The sequence below is a fragment of the Chelonia mydas genome, chromosome 7 (assembly GCF_015237465.2).
Source record: "Chelonia mydas isolate rCheMyd1 chromosome 7, rCheMyd1.pri.v2, whole genome shotgun sequence".
Taxonomy (NCBI): domain Eukaryota; kingdom Metazoa; phylum Chordata; order Testudines; family Cheloniidae; genus Chelonia; species Chelonia mydas.
Window position 1 is genome coordinate 116,910,606 of NC_057853.1, and position 25,623 is coordinate 116,936,228.

The 25,623-nt window shown below is 44.7% G+C and overlaps 1 protein-coding gene across 1 annotated transcript in view; it reads right to left on the minus strand.

Moving 5' to 3' along the window:
- The window catches only part of SORCS3 (sortilin related VPS10 domain containing receptor 3), a 501,281-nt gene that overhangs the window by 184,182 nt on the left and 291,476 nt on the right, over window positions 1–25,623 (minus strand). Inside the window, exon 4 of the mRNA XM_037905076.2 lies at window positions 12,880–13,038. Coding sequence (XP_037761004.1) covers window positions 12,880–13,038 — 159 coding nt within the window. The remainder of the gene's footprint in view (window positions 1–12,879; window positions 13,039–25,623) is intronic.

The window sequence follows — 25,623 nt, forward strand, 5'->3', positions numbered from 1 at the left end:
TAATCATTTTTGTTGCCCTCCGCTAGACGCTTTCCAATTTTTCCACATCCTTCTTGTCGTGTGGGGCCCAAAACTGGACACAGTACTCCAGATGAGTAGAATAGAGGGGAACGATCACGTCCCTCGATCTGCTGGCAATGCCCCTACTTATACAGGCCAAAATGCCATTAGCCTTCTTAGCGACAAGGGCACACTGTTGACTCACATCCAGCTTCTCGTCCACTGTAACCCCTAGGTTTTCTTTTCTCCTTAATCTCTTTCAGGGACTGTCTACCTTCCAGAAATGCCTGCATCAAAGCCACCGGTCTTCTATTCAATCATCTTTGATGGGATTAAGGTATTGCTGTACAGAACTGGCCTGCTGCCATATAGCAGCAGAATAAATGTGCAGTGGTACTATACAGCAGGGTTTTATATTTACAAAGTGATGTGCAAATGTTAATTAACACCAGACATTATTATTCAGGAAAGGTTGTCTCCATGGGGCAGATCTTCACAAGATCTCAGCCCCCAGCAGTCCCCATTGATCTGAATGATGCCGGCTGCTAAGCCATTTTGAAAACCTGGCCCTATGTGTTAGCAAAGCACAAGGCAATTTCTCAGCTGCATCCCTCCAAAAAGCTCTCTTGGACCAATGGAATTAAATGGGGCCTCCCTCTATTCCTGTATGTCCTTGGTTATAGCTTTCAGATGTCAGTGGGTACTTCTTCCCTCTGGCTGTGCCTAAAGCCTGATGCTTCAGTGAAAGAATCAAAAAAGCCTCCTATGGAACTATCGAAAGCCCCAATCCTGAAAGCCGTTCTGCACATGCTTTTCTCCCATTATGCATGTGAGTTCCATGTGTGCAGGAGTAAGGCCTGGCAGTGCAATACTGTGAATGGAGAGGGGAGGAAGAGGGGGAGAGGGGAGGTTATTTTCTGTCATTCTTGTCCATATTTGATCATTTTGCACCCTGAAGCATAGGACTGGATCTGTTTAATGCCCTAATTCAGCAGAGCATTTAAGCTCGGGCTTAAAATTAAGCCTCTGCTTAACTGTTTAGCTGAATCAAGGGCAGGATTATCCCACCTATAGTGAATATTGTGTTTTATAGGCAGGGCAATTTGATGACAAGTTTCTATGACAATGAATATGATTTTTAGTTATACATTTACTGTAACACTCTCCCTTTCTCCTGCCCTGTCCCTGCAGTGGCTGGTAAATTTGCAGAATTAATCCTGTTCTTTGTTCCATTTGGGCCAGTGATAATCAATCAGCAGATTTCTAAACCCTAACACCGAGTCAAGTCCATTGAACGCCAGCAGCAAGGGCAAAAGCCTCTGAAACTCTGAGTGGTCAGCATCAATAGGCACCACAGAGCAGAGTCAGCAGCTGAACTGTGCTCTTCCTCACTGTGGTGAAGGTGACCGTGTGTGTAACATTGCACGGCGGGTTTCAGAGAACACAGTCAATGGTGCCATCAGGCCATGCAAGACTCAGTGCAGAGCTTGGAATCCAATGAGCAGGACAATGAAAAAGAAATAAAACAAGAGGGGACAGCAGAAAACATTTGGGATTCATTTTGTAACCCGGAAGCAGCCTGGAAACTGACCCATCTGCTTAGGGGATGAATTCTGTTGGGGATTATAAACATTCTTCTAACTCAGCAGAATCCTGCTTACAAGAAAGCAAGGAACAAACAGACCATTACGGCAGCTGGAAAACACCACCGGGATGAGACATGTAACCCTGCTGATATTTATTCACATGCAGCCGTTGAACTGTTCACCAGAGTCGGGAATGCCTATTCCTCCAGGGCACTCTGACAACAATCTGGGCTCTTTTGTGCCCTCTGTGTTGCGCTGATCATATTAGGACCACCACCCAAATGATCTGTTTTCCACAGCTCCAGTCATCTGGGAACATCATGGACCTCATTCCTTCCCTCCTTCTGTTGCTTTCTATCGTACTTGTAATTTGCCCACCACCATAACATCTGGGCACCAAATAAACCAGTCACTGGGAATCATTTATTACGGTCCATGAATAAACTGGTATCTCCACTCCAACCACTGGTGGAAAAGAACTTAATGGAACATGTTTAACTAACTAATTAACTGTTAGTTAGTGGCAGAGGGTGGTTAAGTCTTAAATGAGTTACATTGGATATACCTCTATGTTGTCCTTTACAGAACAAAAGCCTGCGGATCAAAGTACTACATAATAAATAAATAAGCAGGAGGAAAGACAATATATTCTATCTAATTCAAGTTTCACAGTCAGTTACTTTAGTTTTCAATCACAGACTATCACTCAACCTGAACTTCACCATTTGCCAGGGCACAAGGCATCAGGGTGCTTCTACAGTTGAGTCAGTGTTGGGTAATTCAAGTTCTCATCTCCTGTTTACACTGCCATCCTAGCCACAATCCGAAAGACAAATGCAGAGTCATCGTTCTTCTTCCCAACATTAATATCCATCCGCGCTTCAAACGCAAACAATTGTGACATTCAACTTTATACAAATTACCAGTGCCCCAACTCCGCTTAATTAAACTATTTTAAAGTTGTTTTTGTTACACATAATGAATGATACATTAAACTGCAATGAAACATGCAGCAAGACAAATACTCCACAATGCTAACAATTAAGACTCACTTCACTTATGGCAATTGACAACACAAGTGCTCCACACTTCATTCAGCTTGTGCATTCTAAATGAACTGGTTAGTGAGAAGGGTGCTTCTTTCCTAATGAGTTTTGTAATCAAGGCATCTATTTTAATTTCAAATTGGCTAGATTGGGGGAAATTGCTAGACTAAATGACTGGTGCTAATTAGGATTATAAAAATATTCATCATGCCACAAAAGTAATGTAGGGTCTTGATTTCCCTACATTTGCATATGGCTTTAGTTTAAGGGCGGGGGGAACTCTTGATAAATTATCTCCTTTTTAATTAATTGAACAAACACTATATATATATATATATATATATATATATATTTTAGTCATCCTTTCATTTAAAGGGCCTGATAGATATTCATGGTTTGTAAATGAAGTTAAGTGATTTCAAATCCTCACTTGATTACTATATTGAAGAAGAGGCTTCGGTAAGTTGTCTTTAAATATTCTGGATCTCTGGGGTTTCTTTTTACACAACGAACAGTTTGATTTGTCTGTTTTATTAACTCCGTGGGCTAAGCCCCGGAAGAGCTGGTGGCAAGTACCATGTGCAGCCAAGGACACACATTGTTGTCATAGAACATGATGTTCTCAGAAGAGTACAACGCATAGAGAGGAAGGATAGTCTTGCAGTTAAGGCGGAGGAAGTCAACTCATATCTGGGATCAATTCCTGGATTTAACACAGCTTTCCCATGCAGTCTTGGGTAAATCACTCAATCTCTCTGTGCTTCCACACCTCATTTGCACTGCGGGGATGATACTTCTTTGTGTCCATTTTGATTGTAAGCTCTCTGGGGCCAAGGCTACTTCTTACTATGTACAGTGCCTATCACAATGGGGCCCTGATCCTGGCTGGGGTCTCGAGGTGTTGTAATCTAAACAATACTAAGAGGGCAATTCTTACTGTTCCTCTTAGCAGAGAAATATGCATATGTTATTTTACTCTAGACAGGATGCTGACTACAGGACTGATTATGGAGGCTGAAAGTCAATACATCTCCTCCATTCCCCCCCCCCCCATACATAAATGTGGAAACTCTAGCAGTGAGATGTGTTTTCTCCCCTTACCTGACACACTCTTCCATACCATTTTCTTCATGTGCCAGACTCCCCAGAGGCATGCAGAACTTTACAGATGACATGATTCAAATCCACTTCCCTACCTACCTGTGTGTTCTCCAAACATAAACATCTGGCTGTGATGATTCTGTTTAAATACAAACCATCTGTCGCTGCCCACATTTTGTGAAGACCCCCCCCCCCCGGATAATCTGAGATATGGCTGCACTCTTTCGTTTCTCGTAAACTCATTAACTTTCCCTTTTAAGATGCCTTTAACTTAACTATGCCTTCCTATTGACATCAATGGGAGTTGGACTGGGCCCCAAATTTAGACACAAGGTGTACTGTGTAGCAACATTGGGGAAAGCCACAAAAACAGGGGCAGAGAGAGAGGAAGAGGTTGTCAACTTCCAGGGAAGCAATGGGCATGTAGCACCTTTAAAATTAGGCCATTTTTATACAGTTTTAAGTGCCTAATTCTAGGAACCCACATCTAAAGATATTGGCCTTCAAGTGTTTAAAATGAAAGTTGGCAGACTGAAACTGCAAAATATAACGGGGGCACCAGAGCAGGGCTGATAGTGCTCATTGGGCTGGCCTGACTCAATCCGAGCCCAAATGGATCCTTGTGTGAATGAAAGTGGTCACCATCAAATGAAGCATGTGCTCCATCCCTTCTGATGCCAGAGTTCTGGAGACAATTGATATCCAAGAATTTAAAACAAAATTGACAGGGCCAGATCTTCAGCTGGAGCAAACTGACTTAACTCTGTGGAAGTAAGCGAAACTACACTGACTTGCACCAGTATTTCCTTGTCCGGAGGGAACAAAACACCAACCACTTCCATTGACCCAACTTCCAAATGGCTCCAGCAATCGTTCAAGAGGAAGCTACTATTGATAATGGGTGCTACTGCCATCCTTGAGATTGGGAAGGGAGAGAAGAGTGCAGAGGATGTGGTTTATTTGTCTTCTCTGGAAGGTGCTCAGAGGTTATGGGTGATGGGCATAGTATAAACCTTGGACTAGGCTAGGCTAGGCTATTTATCTGTAAGGCCAAGAACCAAGAGTACAACGGTCCTCTGGATGTCAATGAACTATGATTAAAACGAGCCCTGGTGCATACCACCTCCCCACACACTACTTCCCGTGGGACTCCAACACTACTGAGATGAATTACAAAAGAATCAGCACTTGTCTCCCCACCAGTTGGCTCACCCCACCATACAATCAATAATTCCGCTGTTGGGATCCACGCAGAGGCAGAAAGAGCTTCTTATCTTTCTTATTAACTAAACAACACGCACAACTAATTATGATGAAATGAGTTTGACTTCAGCTGCTACTTTGCCCCACAGGGCAACCTTCTGTCTGTCTCCTGAATGCCCCCAGGGCTGTACTGCTGATGTAAGGGGCTGGGGGCGGGTTCTTGTTTACCCTCCGGTGACTTTGTGTTTAGATTATTAAAAGTATCCCACTGTACCGCTGTCCTTTTAAATGAATTCAGCCCTGTCTAACCTAGGGAGCCAGGATCCTGCCATGCGCTGCGTTAGACTGGTGGATCGTAGTCTGAGGTTACGGGGAACTCCTAACTCAGTTGGATATTGACTGCCAGGTGCATCTTGATGACACGGCAGTGTATTAGCTTGATCATCTAATTGAGCTGCTCGTACGTGATGATATGAAGATACCCACTTTGTTGTTTTGCTTCATGATGAAGATTAAGGCCTGTGGAGGCAGCAGCCCTTGATTACGGAGCTCTTTATTTATAGAATTCCCTCACATTAATAATGCGGTGGCAGGTGAATTTGAGATGGGCTGTTATCGAACCATTCTCACGAACTATTTATCATCTGCTTTTCTCTCCAGCTTTTCCTGTCGGGCTCATCACTGGATATGTACGGACCTTATATGTTTAAAGTTTCTTTTTTCTTAGCAATTATGATTTTAAATCTTTTAAGTGTCTCTCCCTGCTTCCCTACAGGGCAGTGGGGAGAGATTGGCGCTCGGTGCTTCCCCCTCTCCACACAGGTGACATACAGGTGTGTTTGCCAGCATGCGTAACTTTGATCCAGTTAGCAAGCTAAAAATAGCAGCGTAGCCACAGCAGCCTCGGCTAGCTGCCAGCGTACCAGCCTGTCTGAGTCCCTCAGTTGGCTAGCCCGTGCCGCCGCAGCTCCACGCCTATTTTCAGCGCTCTGCTCGATCAAAGCTAGGGCGTGTACGTCTCCCCAGACTGGAAGTTACCCCTCCAGCTGCAGTGTCGATGTACTCATAGACTGTAAGCTCTTTGGTGCTGGACTGTTTTTCTAGTCCGTGTTTGTACAGCGCCTAGTACCGCGGGATCCCCTACAGCTGCATTTGTACAGCGCCTCGTACCCCGGGATCCTCGGTGCTACATTAGAACAAAGAATTAATAAACACTAAATAGTAACGATAGGTGCCTTGACTCAGCCCCACGTAATGCATTAGTCAGCACAGCTGAGCCAATGTGGCAGTGGGTAGCAATGGGCTATAAGTAGGGGCTAGTGGCAAACTGCAGTGCCTTGGGAGCAAGTGGTGGAAGGGGGTGGGCGGAAAGGAACCGTGCCTCTTAAAGACACAATTACTTCCCTGGGTTCCTTGTGGGTTGGAGCCTCTGTACACTGCCCCGTATTCTGGGCTAGAGGGGATAATCTAGCCCACAGACTGCTGGGGCCATTGGCCCAGTTCCTCAGATGTATTGAGGTGTGTTAGCCAATACATATATGCTAGCCATAGGATTACTATAAGTATTGGGAAGTTATGTTAACTGAATGTACTATAGTCTCCTGACAATTGTGTCAATGCTTGTCAAATATCCCATAATACCGTGCAGGAGCTGAAGTAAACTTTGGCTTAAGTAGTTAGGAAATTTGTCAAGATCAGGACATAGGAGTGTTTTACCCTAGAGCCGGTAGGGAGTTACTCTCACAGGCTAATATTGGAAGGCTCCAAAGGAAAAGGACAAGGTATATGAATGTTCTACCCTGGTACACGCCTAGGCCCTACACGCCCCTTGGTACCTGGAATGCCTGTGTTCAGACCAAAGATGAGAAGCACACCATGGTATCAGATAAGGTAGAAAACTGATTGGTTAAATCTAGTTTCAACTGACGTGCACGGTACCTGGTAAACAGGTAGGGTGCAAAAAGATGGTTTTAGAGGTGTGACTTTGGGAACACACCTTCTGCATAAGGTGAAAGTAACAATGCTGCACAAGACGGCTTCCCGGAGGCTGGTATCGTATTGAACCTCTTCCCTGCACTATATTATTATTGCTTTTTAGCAATAAATCTGACTGATATTGGTTATTAGGTTTCTTTCATAACAAACCAAAGAGTAGTCAGGCAACTGCGTATACAATTTATCAACAGGTGCCTAACTCCCACTGAAATCAAATCCCTTTGAAGACCTGGGTCACGATGCTTGTTGTTTCATCTGGGCCTTGGAGGGGGACTGGGGTACAGACTGTCCTATGGGGGTGTTAATATTTGATTGAAACTTCTGCTTGGTAGAAGGCTTAGCTGATTGCACTACGTTTTTGGATTTGTCACTGACTAATTTTCAGGGTTCTCAGAGTCAGCGTCCAGCACCTTGTTTTTATGCTAAACCGAAAGAAAATTAAAAAAAATAAAATATTAATCTGAATGGGGTTTAAAATGGAATTTGCAGACTCATTGACATGTGCCCAGTTCTAAGCAGTTGGATTAAATCTCCCCTTTGCAGCTCCTGCTGCTGGGAGTCGGATTGCATGCATTTGGTTTGTTTTCCAATGACCATCTAATGCATCTTTAATCCGCCACTGATACGCAGTCATTGCAAATAAATCTGCAAAGGTCAAACACGCTTTGACAGCCTAGAGAGCGAGTTGAGGATTAAGGACTCAAACTGAGAGTGTAGGTATCCCCCGTGTGTGCAACAGGCCGCCGAGTTCTTATCCATGGCTTCCTTCTTGTGTTAGCTACAGATGAATAGTCGTAGGAGGATGCATGTTAACAACAAGCTCACCAATCCACCAGCCCTCATACATGTAAAGCAAAGGGCCCCTGGATAACTGTAAGAGGTGAGCAACCAGCACAAAGGCCAGATGTTCAATTCAGACCAAGCTCACCCAGGGTCTGGTTGCGTGTTTGAACCTGATAAACTGGTCTGTGATCCTGCAGCACCCAGATGGAGGCCTTGGGGAAGGCACAAACCTCCTCATTTTCCTCACACACAAGCGGTGTTTGCAGCCTGCACCCTCACTTGGCTACTCTCCAGTGCACGCCTGGGCCACAGAGCGGGCTAGTGCAGCGGGTCTGGTTAGCCATGGTCCCATCTCCTCCCTGGCTCTCTCAAAGCAATTTACACCATGGGGGTGTAAGGAAGAGGCAGGGACTGAGTCCAGGGACCGTGATGGCTCCTGGCTGTTGCATGGGATTTCCACTTAGAATCATAGAAACGTCGGGCTGGAAGGGATTTCGAGAGGTCATTTAGACCATTCACCTGCACTGAGGTAGGACCAAGTAAACCTAGACCTTCTCTGGCTGGCGTTTGTTCTTAAAAACAGGGATTCCACAGCATCCCTAAAGTAACCTGTTCCAGAGCTTCCCTATCCAGAGCATTAGAAAGTTTTTCCTAATACCCAACCTAAATCTTCCTTGCTCCGAACTAAGCCAATTTTTCTTGTCCTATCCTCAGAGGACATGGAGAACAATTGATTACTATCCTCTTTATAACAACTTTTTACACATTTGAAGACTGTGACTATGTCCCTCCCCCAGCCTTCTCTTCTCTAGCCTAAAGGTGCTCTGTTTTTCCAACCTTTCCTCATGGGTGGGAGGCTCCTTGCCCCCAGCACCTCCACACAAGGCGGTGGAAAAATCTGGCCCTAAAGAAGTCCAGATTCCTTTCCACCTGATTTGGGGCCCAGTCCTATTCCCGTTGCAGTCAATGGCTGAATGCCAATTTCCTTTCGTTCTTTGGAAGATTTAGTGGGAAGCTTTCCCCACTTTGTTTCCAAAGCTGCTTGGAATGAATTTCAGGTTTTATTTGTTGGGGCGGAGGAGGTTCCTTCCACCTTGAGGTTTTCCATAGCATGCACCCCATAGTATCCCATCAGTGCCTCTCCATTTGTACTGTCCAAGATGTCAGCACTGGACACAGGTGTCTACACTGCAATTAGACATCCGCAGCTGGCCCGTGCCAGCTGACTCAGGCTCACGGGGCTCAGGGTAAGAGGCTGTTTAATTGCAGTGTAGACATATTGGCATGGGCTGGAGCCCAGGCTCTGGGACCCTGCAAGGTGGGAGGGTCCCAGAACTTGGGGTGCAGCCCCAGGCTGAACATCTACACCACAATTAAACAACCTCTTAGCCCAAGACCTGCAAGCCCAAGTCAGCTGGCATGGGCCAGCCACAGGTGTCTACTTACAGTATAGACATCCCCTCGAGGTAGAATGTGATTGTTAACTGCTGCTGCAATGATGCCAGGGAGAGCACTGGAGAACTTGATGTTATTTTTCCCTATAGCTACCCAATTTTGGGCTCTTTTAAAATGTTTTTTTTAAAACCAGGATGTGGTAGATTTCATAGTTAATGGAATATACGTGTTAAGAAATAAAGATATATTAACTATTTATCTCAAATAATCTAGAAAAAAATTCCCAGCGGATAGTAATATATTTTAGGATAATCAAATCTCTGATTTTTAGTAACTTGAGAAATTCCCTTTAAATATCATAACAATGGGACCATCTGCAAATGCCCTTTGTTTTTAAGATTGCCAAACGTCTATTTCAGATACAGTGTGTGCTGTGCATTCCATGAAAGGTAATCTGTGTTTCTCCCTGGGTGGTTAACCCCTCTCTTGGATTATACAACTGTATTTTTACTAAAAACGGGCCTGGACCAAATTCATAGAACCAAAATCATTAGTCTGAACCAAATGCACGATCCCACTCCCACAGCTCCCACTGCCTGCAGAAATTAGAGGACGTTCACCTCCCGGGGGTCCGATTCAGCCCAAAGTCTATGGCAGCTTCTGCAGATTTAGGGCCAGTGCATCCATTCAGGGTCTTTCCACCGACTGCCCACAGGAGTTGGATCAGGCCCACAGAGATTCGCAGCAGCAAATCTGCTGCAGAAAGGTGGAGGCAGCAGACAGCAAGTGCAACCTCCCATCCACCGTGGAGCCTGTAAGAGGCAACCCTGGCCACAATTGCAGGCACTGCTGGCCAGGAAGAAGGCAGGGTCAGGGCTGATGGGGAATGCACTGAGCAGAATCTGCCAGCCAGGCTCCCCTGGAGTCCTGACTGCAATTCAAAGCTACCTTTCCCCAGAAGAAAACTCTTATGGAGCAATACCAACCTGAGTTAACCATGGCCTAGGATACAGGCGACCAAACTGGCTCAAGGAGGAGTAAATGTACCTGTCCCTCTGCTGGTTTGGGAGAATCTGGTTTATGAAGTTTGCACAGTCTGATCTGATCCACTTTCATTTTTCCTTAAAGAAAGGTAGTGCATGTTTGCTGGGTCAGATCTTCAGCAGGTGTGAACTGGCATAGCTTCCCTGGATTATCTGGCCCAATCTGATTCCCAACAATACAACCATTAGTTGCCCGGATGATGACTCTTGCATTTCAAACCTCAAACTGTATATATAATTTGCTCTGTGCAAGTCACTCTTTACACGTAAAGAGGTGAAAATTGTGCACATGGTAGCTGAAAAATTCAGTTCTGGCCATTAGCAGCCTCCTTGGCGAGATGCCCGTACAAGGCTTAGTCGAGTTGACAACTCTCCATCGCCAGGCTGGTTTATGCCAAGTTGTTAACAAGAAAAGAGTGCCAGGGAACAGTGGCTCCTCCAAAGGTCTGCTTTTTGATTAGGAAAGCCCTCAGTGCTCAGTGCTATAATTCCTAATGCTTTACACTAAGCAAAATGTAATCCCCAAGTGGAGTGGTATGCGACATATATCTTGCAAATACACAGAGCCCTGATTCTCAGTGAGCCCTCTCCTGAACTTGGGGCAAGCTGGGAGGTCGGGGATGGAGGGAGGTGGCACTTAGTCAGCTTTACACTACTTGTATTCTGGGGCTGTGCAGAGATCTGCTCAGCCTCAGGGGTAAATTAGAGCAACCTCAGGAATGCTCTAAGCCACATTCAGCTTCCAATGGTTCCCGGTGAGCCATGGGAAGCGGAGACTAGCTGTAGTGCTGTACACTCTGACCACACCACTTAAGGCAGGTGGTGAGAGCAGGGATGGCATTGAGCCCATATGCCAGTTCTACACCAGCTGGAAAAGCCCCATGCACAGAACATATTCTAGGGGGCCTTTTTCACCTATTTTGAGTCCCTTTACCCTACTAGCATGGCACAAAGGAGCCTTACTGAAAGAGAAAAGCAGGCCCCCTGTGTGAACCAAGGAGCAAATGTTTCCCTGGTTTCATAGTTGAGCCTCCTTGCAGACACACGCCTGACACATTAAATTCAGTTTATCCCATCCTGTGTACCTCATCAGCTGTCTCTTTCTTACAGGGCTGTCTCTGTGTGAAAAGAAGCGCCATTTAACAACCTTTACCTCTAGCTTAAAAGCGGCATCAAACCATGCAGGGACATCAAACAAGTCTATTGGTCTTTCAATCCAGCTTCAACGTTTCTGGTTACGTTGAACGTCTGAGCTCACAAGATATTTGACATTTGGCTAAGTCTTCCATACAATAACACTCTGGTACTATGAAAGAAGTCTATTTACAATGGCTTTGAGCCTGTAAATGTCACTCAGGCCACTCAGAGGAGAAATAACATACACCTGGCAACGGCCATTGCATTCTGCTAACAAGGGGATATAAAGGTTATGTTCTAGTTACTGTTTGAAGGTGCTGCTGTGGTAGGGTATGTGACTTATTACAGTGTATACTAAATAGCTCCCCGGGCAAGCTGACTGGGAGGAAGAGACTAGAAAGAGCTGACGCACCAGTATTTGAAAAGAAATGCTGCCAAATAGCTTTGGCCCAGTATCTAGTATTGGCCCCTAGCGCGAGAACCCAGGAACTGAAACAAACGAGCAGAGTGAACTGCACAGCAGCTGAGTGAATGGTAAAAATTAAATGCCATAAGGAGGGGAAAGTAAAGTGGATCTTTAAAGTTCTTTCCATTTCAACAATCTATCATTAGACATTGACGGTAGCAAAGGTAAGGATTTTGTTTTCATTGCAGTTCCACTCTGAAAAGCGACCGTAAGAAGGGCATGATGGGGTTTCAAGTGTATTGCTGCTGAGTGATTTCCAGATCAAACGTGTTTGGTTTCCAAACAGAAAGAATCCCCCATCCTCCCAAAAAAACAGCCCTTGCAAATGCAATTCGGGCTCCAAGTGCCAGATTTTCAGAAGAGCTCCGGAACCATTTAGGCCCCTAAATAAGTGGCTAGATCTTTAGCACATCATGTCAAATCTGGCTGTAGGATTCCTTTCATCTCTCTTATCAGCACCATTAATAACGCTTCCACAGGCAAAATTGTGTTCTCAATAAGAACAGAGCAACATCACTGCCTTTGGTGGGTTTGCACAGGAGTAACTGGTTGGAATCATAGAATCATAGAATATCAGGGTTATCACAGAATCATAGAATCATAGAATATCAGGGTTGGAAGGGACCTCAGGAGGTCATCTAGTCCAACCCCCTGCTCAAAGCAGGACCAATCCCCAATCAAATCATCCCAGCCAGGGCTTTGTCAAGTCTGACCTTAAAAACTTCCAAGGAAGGAGATTCTACCACCTCCCTAGGTAACGCAATCCAGTGGGATGGGTTGGGAGGAACCTCAGGAGGTCATCTAGTCCAACCCCCTGCTCAAAGCAGGACCAATCCCCAACTAAATCATCCCTTAGCAAGCGATTCGGTTGAGGATGCCCAAGGAGGAACAGAACACAGCTTTGCTGCCATGGAGCTATTTTGGCTCTGAAAGGCTAATGCAGCAAAAACTAAACTATGTCACCGAAGTCAGCAGATCTGCCTCAGAATCAACCCAGAAAGCAGGTCTGCTGAGTGTAATGGTGCCACATAGTCACTTTCTAAATATATGGTTGTTCTTCTTGACAATGTCTCTGACACCGGACTCTGGGAAATAATCACTTGAATCTGAAATGAGTTGGTCACCTTTTGATCGAGACTGTAGGCCAGGATCCAGTCCTCCTGCTTGGGATGGAACAGCAGGCTCTGGATGTAAAAGTTCAGCCGGTACTTTTGATAGGTGGCCCCTTCATCGGAGCTGATCAATATGCTGCTCTCAATCTCCGGGTCGCCCAGGAGCATTATCTAAATAGGACAATTGAGAGAGAGAGAGAGAAGGAAACAGAACAGGGTTAATGGGAAAGTCAGAATCCATGTAACCTGAAACATATTTATATAAGAATGAACTGGCAACACTGCCTTAAATAAGATGGAATCAGAAACTGCTCAGCATTTCATTATCGGCCTTAGACTGCAAACAGCTCATCAGGATTCCCTAGGGTTTTTGTTTAAAAAATTGGAAAATTTTGACTAAAATGAACATTTTTGTTTTGATCCAAAAGCCAATTTTGGTTGAATTTTTTTTCCAGTGAAAAATTTTTGACCAGCTGTAGTTAATGTAACATATATGGCATATACAGAATATCTTATACTGAGATGGGCTATAAAAGATTCACTGGCACTCACTGGAGATGATCTGGATAGCTTACTTGTGGCTTCATCACCTAGGAGGACTCTGGTCATTTCAAACTCCAGCTGACAAAACCATTATACCACAGCACACTATATTTTACACACCCCCACCACGTATATAGAGAAAATAGAATAAATCATAGAACCATGGGACATGTATAGTCTAAAACAGTTGTGAAGTTTAACATGGACTTTTGACTTCCCTCACCTGCTCTTTGCCCACTAATCCATCTCTAGCAGGATTACTTCCAATATCCCAAACCTCTGAGTTGCTTCAAACAGCCACCAGGTTTATTTGTTTCCAACCTGCCAGAGAAGTGTCCCCCACTTTCTCCCCAAATGTCAAATTTGCTTTCCAAATGTACAATCTCAAGTTCCAAGATGGGCAGCATTTGGATTTAAGGTCCCATATCTTGCTACCTTGCGGAGCTAGAAGTGAAAGTTTTATGCTATTGGAAAGGGGAGATTTCCCAGCCTGGCTGTCTGTGTCAGCTGTGCGATCAGAATTTAGGCACCAGTTTGTGCGTGCGTCATACTTACCATCCCTACTACAGTGATTGGTCACATAACATTTAATGAAGCCATTTTTCCCCAGTGCAGGACAATGAAATTGTTCTGTTTCTGCAAGCAGGGAGATAATTCATGCCTCTGGATTTAATTAGAACGTAAGACGAGTATCATAAAATGTCTTTCTCCTATATTATCTTTTACCATGCCCTATGTCAAAGTAACCAAGAAAAGCCAATGTCAATACAATGAAATAAAACAAACAGTGGGGGCTAAACTACATATATGCTAAACACAGCAGGTTATTGATACAGTAGAAGATTCAAAAAACACTACTTCCTTGTCCATTGGAAATCAAATCTAGGATCTACCTCTTAGCTGCAGACCTGAGACTCAATACAACTTTGTTCTGTATAGTGTCTCCATATAAACATTGCTCCAGAAAGCTTTACCGAGTTAAACAATACAAGACAATTTAGGGACACAGACGAACATCTAACCAGCGACCATTTAATCATACAAGTTCCATTAGAAAGACCGGCAAGAATCTGTATTAGGCCCCAATCAAGCATAGCACTTGAGCAGGCCTTTAATTTTAAACACGCAATAAATCCCACCTGAAACATAAAGTGAAACTGACTTGAAATCAGAAGTGTAATTGCATAGCGTCCCTTTTCACTGCATAGAGCTCTGTGAGATGCAGAAAGGGGGTAATCAGGAAAAATGATTAAAATTAAACTATTATTTTAAATTCATTCTGATTTAATTAACCAATTTTGATTAACAGAGGAAAGGACTTTTCTGCGGAAGGGTTGTTGTTGTTTTTAAATAAGTATATGATCTTTAATCTGAAAGTTTCCATTTTAAAGGCAATTTTTAAAACTACTATCCATTATCAGCCAATCTGAATGGAAAACAAGTGCTCTGCAGAAAAGTCCCTCACCAAGCTCAGAAATCCACTATCCTGAGATGCTGTTGACCTTCATGGCACATCTCTTTTGGGATCCACAGAAGAATATTCTACTTGCACAACATCATAAAGCAATCTTTACCTACTGGTACTTTGCTGGCAACAGAAGGGTACTTAGCACTGTAATCTGCTTGCCACCATGGGCAGCTGGCTAACAGAAGACATCAATAAATTGGTAATGGAAGCTCAAGAACCTGAGGCCACCAACCAGGAAAAGGAACAGGTCAGCTCTTAATCTTGGATTTTCCCCCTTTCTAATCAAATTAAAACACATGCCTCCTTTCCTCTGGACCAGAAAGGCTTTGCTCTGGACAAGAAAGGTTTATTCCCCATTTTGGAAAAAAAGCTTTTGCTATCACGTATAGCTTCCGCTGGGAAGTACTGTGCTCCAAGCTATATCTCTTTGCATTCAAAGGGCATTGCATGTGTAAGAAAGATATTTGTAGTGTGCATTAGTAACATTTGCTTGCATCTGCAGACTGGTAAGAGAGCAAGGTACTCCAGGTGGACCTTACATTTAAAGGCAGGATACTTGGGGAATAAAAAGATTTTCCACAATGATGTCACTAAAGGTTACCAAGCTAACAAAGCCATATATTAAAAGTTCACTTGCAAAGTCTTGTCCTGAGCTCTCGAGATAGAAAGCTCAGGGCAGCTAGATATAGTCTGGACCAGATTTTTCAACATGGTAGACATACAACAGGATGCACAGGGGTCCTGATCCTGTTACTTATAAGTGCGGTCACAGTGATGTCAATGGGTCTATTCATGGGGGCCAGGGCTGCAGAACGGGGTCCGAAATGCAGGTACAATTGTGGATTTGATTTGCATGTGCCTTTGCCACGATTGCACATATAGCAGCATTATCATAATGGCATAACCAGAATAGCCAAAGCAACAACGGAGATATTGAGACGGGCTTTGCCGTAACATAAACCACAAAGTTCTAGGGAGATCAGTGGGACTCTTTCTGCTGATATCAATGGACTTTAGATCAGGAAAACAGAATGTGGGAGGAACAAGGGAAAGAACTGTGTGCATCCACAAGAAACACCTCTGTCCTTCAAATTCACCCTCAGCTCAAGTCCTAGTTCCACTCTTTCAGTTCCTAGCAGCTTGTAGGCAGCACCTGAACGCTGGGAACATATAGAAGGATTATTTGTGGCCTGTGTATTCCCTCTTTGCCTTACAACATTGTGGTATGTCTCCGGAACGGTAACTCTTCTCCTGGCTCACTGTGCTGGCTTGAGCAAGCTCCTTAATCTCCCTGCCACATCGAAGATAATAAAAATGAGCCCATTGTCACTCATTGGCAGGTGACAAGATCGCATTGCTTCCTAATGAAAACACCAGTGCTTGAGATTTTGTCCGGAGATAAACCAAATGCTGTCTCAAAACATGCACAATCTCAACCGCTCCTACGGTTTCGTGCAAACCACGTCATCTTAGAAAAAGGAAAATTTCTGGAGTGCAAAATGGCCCGCACAAAATTACAAACCATGTCTCCCTAAGCACAGATGCTCAATAGTCACACGGAGGGGGTTAAACCTTGGACCTACAATACAAAACGCATCACCTCCTACCACTTAAGCTGAAGGAGACATGTTTAGTATGGGTAAGTATGGTCCCTGGGACCAGGTACTAGAGAGAGACAAGATCATATCCACTCCCCCACTGGGTCACACATCAAATCTTTCCCTATCCAATCCTTCACCAATCCAATGCCCACTGAAGTCAAACACTCTTATAATCGTCAGTTTGTTCGGATGAGATCCCAAATCCCCACTGTCTCCACATTCAAGCCCCATCTGAAGTCTCACTTCCTCCCACAAGAAGTGAATTATAAAAATAAACCATCCAAAGACTGTTCTCCTCCTCTGGGTTTCCCAGTGCACCTTGCCCCCCCGAAGCCTCCTTGACTCCAAGCTCTTTGGTCAGAGACCGTCTTCATTTGTACAGCCCCAAGCATATTGCCAGCACTTAATTGTCAGCAGGGGAGGAGAGACAGCTTGCTTACATTGGAGGGGGCACAAATCAATGCTCTGAGCACCCCACGTCTTGCAGCAGGGGCCATAACAAAGCCACCAAAGTTTGGAAACTTAACTGGCAACCTTAGTGAGAAAGAGGAGGCAAATAAGAGCTGCAAGAGAGACTGCTGACAGATGGCCTTGCTAAGGGCTCGTTACATCGGCTGCTCTCTCCCCTCCTTCACCCTCCTGCTTCTGCAAAAGACTATATCATCCTTTCTATCAAAAGGGGTGGGGATCGCAGTGAAGTATCAATATTACTACTCAGGGTATCGTCATTATAATCCATCATTCCATGCAACACTGGCCACAAACAAAGCAGCTCAGAAGAAATAGGAAGTGTGATAATGGTCGCAAATAAAAGGCGGTTCTGTGTTTTTGCAGCTGGGGCCAGTTCAGTCTGATGGTGTTTTAACTGGGGGCCGGGGGAGGTGGGCTGATAAGGAGGAAACAGCAAGTGGGTGATTTGGGGTTTATTTTATTAGTATTTTTCCACTGCAAACAAAAAAAACAAAACAAAACAAAAAACAACCCGCAAAATAAAAACACTTTTGTTAGAGGGAAATAGCAGCACATTTGTCAAAGGGCAAAACTGCCACTTCTCATTATGGGGCCCTGACAAAGGATCCACCCCACTAGCGATTTAGATTAATCGCTTTTCATTAAGAGCCAATAAACAAACTCCAGCCAGAACCAACTCCTCTGCCAGTTCCTGGTGTTGCCATTTATACTTGCTATAAGGAACGGCAAAGGAGCACCAGCGAGTTGTCGGATGTAATTTATAGGTTTTTAAGGTCTAATCATTTTCTATAATATTAGATTAAATGGCACCCTTTATTAAAGAGGAAATTACGTTTCACCTTGCTGCATTCTAGAGTATATATTTTTGTGCCTTCTGTGGCTTTGAAATGGGACTGGACGGGAGGAGTTGATTACTGTGAAGGGGAAGTCCTTGAAAAAGTACTTGAGCCGAGGATTGCTACGACATGGCATTCCTCCCGATGCTGCAGCTCCAAAGCTCATCCTCGCCTGAACGGCGAAGCCCCGGTCTCAGGGGCTGCAGCGGGAAGGCAGGTGCAATAAGCACAGAGGTTACTGGTATGGAGGGGGTTCTCTCTTGTGAACCCCTTCAGCTGGATAATCACATATGGGTGAAATTCGAGACCCTACAGCACGCGAGTCCCCTTCAGGGGTTAACTGGGCTTCAGATACTGTTTAGGGTCCTGTGCTGGCCCTGTGCCCAGTGTGAATTTCACCCACGTAACACTCCAACAGATCTGGAAGACAGTCAAGTCCTAACTGCCTGGTTCATTTTGGACAGCAGTGCTTGTTTACAAGCCTGGAGAGCTCGTGAATAAAGCCAGCCAAAGCTGGAGCGGTGGGTGGGTGTGATTATTCTGTTCAGAGCATCTCTGCATAAACACCAAATGAGAAAGGCTCATGCTTTCAGAGCAGGAACCAAAGAACAGGGAGTCTTATCCGGGGCCACAGGATCCCTTCCAAGGGCAATGTTGGGCTTCTGCCTGTTGGCTGAGATTTTCAGAGCCCATCAGTAGAGTTAGCCGCACAACTTCTACAGAAGTTAATGGGAGTCGTAGGGCTAAATTCTCATGTCGGCAACAAAAACCCAACTGAGGGGCTATATTGTTCAAAGTAACCGCTGGCTTGCATGGGAAGCAGGGAGGCACTCTACACCTGGCTTGGAGGATGGAGCAGGGACAAATGCCTCCATGGGCAATGGGGGAAGCTACAGCTGCTGCACCTTTTACAAGGGCGAGCCCAGGAATCTCCCTACTGAGCCACAGCGGGCTTGGAAGTGGGAGGCAGTCACATCATGTCACCAGGGCCACTGAAATATTGAGTGTCAAGTATCAGGGGTAGCGGTGTTAGTCTGTATCCATAAAAACAACAAGGAGTCTGGTGGCACCTTAAAGACTAACAGATTTATTTGAGCATAAGCTTTCGTGGATAAAACCCCCACTTCTTCAGATGAAATATTGAGTGCCACTGATGACGCTAATGTAATAATACCCCTAGGTGGGACTGGAACGTACGGAGCTGAGGGTCTGAAAGCATGAGCCTCTAACACTTGAGCTCAAAGCCCAGCTGCACTGGGAGACTCATAAATCTCTTTACAAGCGCTAACCACTAGAGGGGGACAAAGTGTCACACGGCATTAGTACGGCTTTCACTAATACTCCACTACGCCTAGCATTCGGAGTCCCCATTGGCTCCCATCACCTTCCACGGTGCAGGAGTGAACCCTCAGTGCATGGAAGCGCCACACTGTGGCTCCCTCTCACCTGCCCTGCACATCAATCCAGCTCCGTATCTCTCTTAAACCGTATTATCTGTGTCACTAATCGCACAGCAAAGCATTCAGACTGAAAGCCTTACCGTCCCCTCTTCATCCGGCTCTCCCTCCCCAATAGAAGGCAATGAGTCTGCTTTGCACACAGTGGAATCTTTGATTAAAATGCCTTTTGACTGCAATTGAAACAACCTGCCATAAAAGGCATTTTTATTAATATCAGGTTTTGTGAAACCCTTTTATTTTATTTCCCAACCAAACATACATTTTGACTGTAAATTACCAGATCACGTCTCTTTAAATGGGCACAGAGAAGTTTTATAGGTGCAATATCTTCAGCAATAGCACCACTGAGTTACATTAGCAGGAAGCATCCTACTAAATGAATAAAGAAGACAGGCTCAAAATAAATGCCTTTTGTTCCCAGAAATAAATACATGGCACTAAACTATTATTTACAGCCTTCTGATTTTCCTGTTCACTTGTAATATGCTTTTCATGAACTGTGTCTATTTCAGAATCTCCAGCCTCACTTTTATTTCCCAACATAAAGTGGTGTTGAAAAAAAAAAAAACCCACAACCCTTCCAAACCTGCTGAGCTAAAGAAGAGCTCTGTTCCTTGGCATAACGTCAGTAACTTCATCATTAGCCGTGCATTGCACTGGTTTGTGATTAAAAATGAGGTTTGTTTTGAAAAGTGACTGTAAAAATAGCACCCTGTTTATTGCCTCTGATATTTCCATATCAAATGTGCTCATCTTACGAGTGAAAAGATGATTTTCTACCTGCTAAACCTTCAGGCTCAAAGTCAAGCCTGGCTCTTTCTGGAGCTTGCTGGAATTTTTCATGCAGACAGTTTTACTGCTGAAAAAAATGCAGTTTTATCGAAGGTGAAAATGGGGAAATGTCCACTCCAATTGAAAGGTTTGTTTAATTTTGGCTTAAAATGCAGTTTTGTTTCAGCTTCTCAGTTAAGAAAAACAAACAAGATCAAATGATGTTTTAGTGTCAAAACGTTAATTCAAACCAAAGATTAGTTTTGTTGCAACATTAAAAAAATTATTTTTGTTTATAGAAACCAAAACAAAACAGAATGGAACAACATTGTAGGTCAAAGCGATACAAACAATGTTGTTTTTTCTTTCACAATGTTGATTCAAACCAAAAATTTTCAGTTCTCCTCCCTTCAAAACCTCCCGAGGAAAACCAGTATTTTTCAGCCAAAACATTTCAAATGACGATTAGTCTATTGAAAATGTTGGTTTTCCGACCAGTTCTTCCCTTCCTTTCCCTCCAGCATCACCGGTATATAAAGATCCTGCAAGCCAATGTCTTCAGTTATACCATGGCAACCTTACTGTCTTTGGAACATGTGTCTTTGGAACTGCCTTCAATAAGGGTTGCACAGATGTAACACATTGCACCTAAGGTCGCATCGGTACAAACATTTTGAATCAGGGTTAGGGTTAGGGTTCTAAATCAGTTCTATTTAAAAACCAATTTTAGTCCATTTAAATAAACCAGTACAAAGCCCCGAGGGGGCGCACACATTGGTTTAAATGGGTCTGTAAATTTACCAACACAAGCTACATCAACAGAAACCAGCTTTTTTAATTGAATTGAGAGAGTCCACACAGGTTTTCTGCACCATTTAAAAGCACCCCTTCACTCAAGCTGGTGCAACGTCCGTGTTGAGACCAGCCCTTAGTTAAAACATCTATTGAAGTTGTCCAAGAAGAAATAGACGCCTGCAGGAGTAACAGGAGAATAAAGTAGCAACAGCTTACAGTTCTTTAATCCCTAAAATCAGCAGATCTGATGCTGAACACACACAGGGAGCCAATCTCCCAAGTAAGAAAGCACCATAGTTACAAGATCACTTTCCAAAGAAGACCCGCACGGTGCTTGTGAAAAGGGCGGCATTACACCAAAGTGCTGTTTATCCCAGGTCAGGTAAAGGGCTCATAAACCTTCGCTTGTAGCCCTGGCAGTGTTATCCCAACCCTGCCTAGGAATGGGTGAGAAGGTATTTCGGAAATTCCATCTCTTTGTCCGTTCAGTCTTTGCCTCTTCCCTGAGGATAACAACCGTAGCGATGTGTTTGACATAGGCCACCAAACAGGACAGCCTTCAGATAGTAACAGCTTCTACTCAGCTACTAACCTGGGCTGTACTCCAAGCAGCAATCTAGAGGTAATAGAGTGGGGATTTTGCAAATCGGAAGGGTAAACACCAGGGAGGGAGAAGAGCTAAAGCTAAAGGACTATGTTGGCACCAGAACAAATGAATATAAATTGGTTGTGAATAAATTTAGGCTGAAAATTAGGAGATTTCTAACCATCAGAGGAATGAGGTTCTGGAGCAGCCTCCCAGCAGGAATAGTGGAGGCAAACAACCTAAGTAGTTGGAAGATGGAGCCTGATAAATTTATGGATGGAATTATATGATGGGGTGGCCTTCAAGAGCTTGGCACTAGACTCAGTGATGCAGGAAGTCTTTTCCAGTCCTCTGTTCCTAGATGAAGCATTATTGAAATTTGTGATGCTATTTTCTTGGGCTCCCATTTCTTGGGCTCAATATCTTGCTTGAAGTTGAGACAGGGATTTCCCCAACAACTTGTGGACATCAATCTCCTGGTACAGATTTGCTGAGGTTTCCGGAGAGCTAATGATTCTGGACCTACGCTAGTCTAGCTTCTTGTAGCTTCACTTCTTATTGCTTGAACATTACCATTAATAAGAGATTTAATTAATGAGAATAGCATCAGATCACTAGCTCTGTGAACTATAACACTGTAACCTGAAAGGATGAAGTGCACTGCACTCACTTTATAAGGTTTTATGGAGCATGTGTTATAAAAGTACCTCAACCGTAAGGCTTTTTTATACCTTGGCACTCACTTCGATACAATCCCATAAAATCCAAGCAATCTTTAAGTGTTAAAGGTGACTTTCACCACTGTATTTATTATTGAATAATGAAAAATGGGACAGACACACATACAAATTGAGCAATGAAACACAGTGTAACCAGTTTCCAAGGCTTCAGCAAGGGGTCCATGCTATACGAACCATGAAGAAACAACTAAACAAGCCTCTCAAAATCCATTTAGGTCTCCAGACGAAGCTCTCACCAGAAGCCTCCTTTCCATGCAGGCTTTTTGTTTTAATTGCACACCAGCAAACTCTGCAGGATCACACAGCTCTGGGGTTCAATGCCGTACCTCAAGTGTATCAGGGTATCTGCCCCAATGGGTCTCACACCACCAACTGAGCTTGAAGCCTTTCACAATCAGGGGCTTCAGTAAGGGGATTCGGGCAGAGCCCACGGCTCTCCTCCTATGCTAACGGCAAAAGGGAGCCCATACACACACAGAGTCTCCTTTCCTTGGCTTGGGTAAGCAGTTCTAACGTGGGGGGCGTGGTGAGAGCAACCCCTGCTGTCCACACTCCTTGGGCAACTGCCCATAATCCAGTCTCCACATCTTCCCTGTGGCAATTAAGGCGCTTGAACATATGAGAGAGGGGAACACTGGGACAGTGCGATAGCGGTTGTGTGTCCCCCCTGACCTCCCTGGTAAATAGGTGTTTCCCCAACCCTCGGTGCCAACCATGGATCTGCAGAGACCTATCTCGGTTTCCCTTTCTCTCCAAGCACCCACACAGGCTTTCTCCAGGCTCACACCACTTCATGCCCGGGGCTGGCTGAATAACAAACAGTTCAAAACAATCCTCAGAAGTCCCAAAGTAAATTCTGTCACCACAGCATCCGAGTTCATAATCAGCTCTGGTATCCTCAGCCAGTCCTGGAGCACTTCTGTCCGGTCCGCTCTTCGCCCACCAGGCGCACAGCCTCCTTCGGCTCTCTTGCTCTCATTCTTGAGGCAAACAAATCCCTCCTGCTGCTCTCCTGGCCCTGCCCTGGTTACTTGGGATCTCCTGCTCTCTGCAGCCTCTGCCACAGCTCCCACTACCAGCACCCTTACCTCCCTGAGTTGAGAGAGGTCGGTGAGTAGCCTTCTTTCCCCAGCGGCTGTCTCCCCCTTTATAAGGCCCAGGTGCCTTCCCTTAAGCCCAACTGGGCACTGGGTAATCAATCACAAGAGCACCAGACCCCGCTTCCTCTTAAATGGGCCAGTCACTCTGTGACACCCCCCTTTGTCCTGTGGCCATAAACCTCTTATAAGGCCCAACCACTGGATAGGGACAAAGACCCATGTTCTCCTAGCATGTGTTACCCAGAATTGGGGCACACCTGGGTATTCTGAGACCATGGCAGCTCACTTTTCATGTGTTTGGTGCAGATATTCAATAGGATGGAGGAGTGGGCAGAGCCTTTTGGGATTCCAGGGGTGACAGGTTTGCTGGCAAAAGAGCCATCGCCCATCACTCTTCTGTGGGAATGGTTTCAGGGGAAGGAGTGATACCATCTCAGTGCTTTCCCCCTGAATCCTGTTACTTGTCTGAAGAGAGCTCAGTCAAAGCTAGTCAAACGAAGATGGATGCCTTCCCGCTATCTAGTGGCTAGGAGGCCATCCGTCAGCCCAATCCTTGCTCCCATTCACGTGCTGAATTAAGCCTTGCAATACCCCCTGTAAAGTAGGTCACCATGGTGACCTCCCTTTTCTTTCTGGTTATTTGTTTAGATGGGTACAGAAGCAACAGGGGGCCTGTCCAAGGCTCCAGGCGCCCAACCCATAAATTAAAAAAAGAATCAAAAGTAAGCCGCCCACACAACACAAACCTCACCCCCTCACATACCCATCAGACCTAATGCCTGGCAAAACCCCATTAAACCTCACCCTCTGCAGCAGGGCATACACAAAGATGCACCTTGTGGCATGCCCTGAAGATCAGCAAATCAAAGCTAGTTTGGGCCAAGTGAGAGCACCGGATCCCCATGGAAGGCATGATACCTCCTCTATGCAGATGGGGAAACTGAGGCATAAGATACCATGGCTTAGGTGAGATCAGAGGCAGGAATAGAACGGAGGGATTTCAGGTCCCTCTTCCAACCTTCACATGAAGCCAATCCCACACTAGATCTAATTTGTACAATATAAACATTTGGGGGAAAGACTCAAACTAGACATGCTGCAAACCAGAAACCTTTGGTATTGTTTTATTGTTAGGCAGGTCAGAACGACATGTCTCCCTGCTTTATCTTGTCTTCTTGGCACTGGACACATGTACTTTTCCTGTTTAATTACAAGGCACAGCAAGCATTTGCTTGTTAAATTTTGGGTGCCGGTGGGGATGGAAGTCATCCAAGAAGCATGTATCTGACCTGGCAAAGAGTCACTTATTGGCACTGGGCATGTGATTGGTTGTAAAACCTTTTTACTGCTAGCCATATAACAGATCCTACCCAACATCAATTGCTCTCATTTTATATTAATCCAAGTGGCCCATCCCTCCACCTGAAAAAGAATAGTGACAAATAGGAATTTTCTCCATGTGTTCATAGAGCATCATAGAAAGGAACTTTTCTGTTATACAACTTGATCTTTCTTCTCTTTTTTCCCACCGTTAGTGGTCATATGGTTCTGGGGTGCTTAGAAATAGGGATCCTTCTTCTCCACAAAAAAAGTCCCTTTTCACAATCCCGAAAGGCTGTGCCCAGTAACTGGTTGTATTTGGCAGGTCCTCTCTAGAAACTGAGGCACTGGTTGCTGGGGACGACGGCCTACTGCTGCAGTGTAACTCAACAGCCCCTTCCATGACTGTGCTGAGGCCCAGCCAGGATATAGAGGGAGACCCTGTGTGATGACATTACACGGCACAGGTTGTGTTTGGATGTGGGAGCTAGAGAGCCAGAGAGAATCCCAGGGTCTGTTTGTGTCCAGCAGGCTCACTAAAGAATCCCTTTAGAGCTAAGTCCAGTGTCTTCTCCACTATAGCATGACCCAAAAGTTGAGAAATCCCTTCTGAGTTCAGCGTGAGAGATGACCGGAAAGTAAAGAGGTCAGAACTCACAGATGTTCAGCGATTCCATTTAAATGAGCAACCAAACATCCCAAACTATCCAGCCCTCTAGTGTGTATGAAACTGGGCTGGAATTTCATGATATTAGCATCAGCCTGCATATACCACGCATACAGTCTAGCTTATGGTATTTTAGCTCGTCTGGTCTTTGCTGAATTAGGAAGAGCAGAGAAAATGAAAATCAATTCCTCCAAAAGAAAATTCATTTGAACCTTGGAGAAAAGATTCAGTTCAAGTTTTGGGCAGACTTTGATGCTTGTTGTCTCCAACCTGAGCCAGCTCTTGCATACAAATTCACATGTGGACACCCTCATTCCTGCTCAGAGACGCCTTCTGATCAACGGGAAGCAGTCATTAAGACTGACGGGGAGAGCTGAAAATCTAGAAAGAGCTATGCT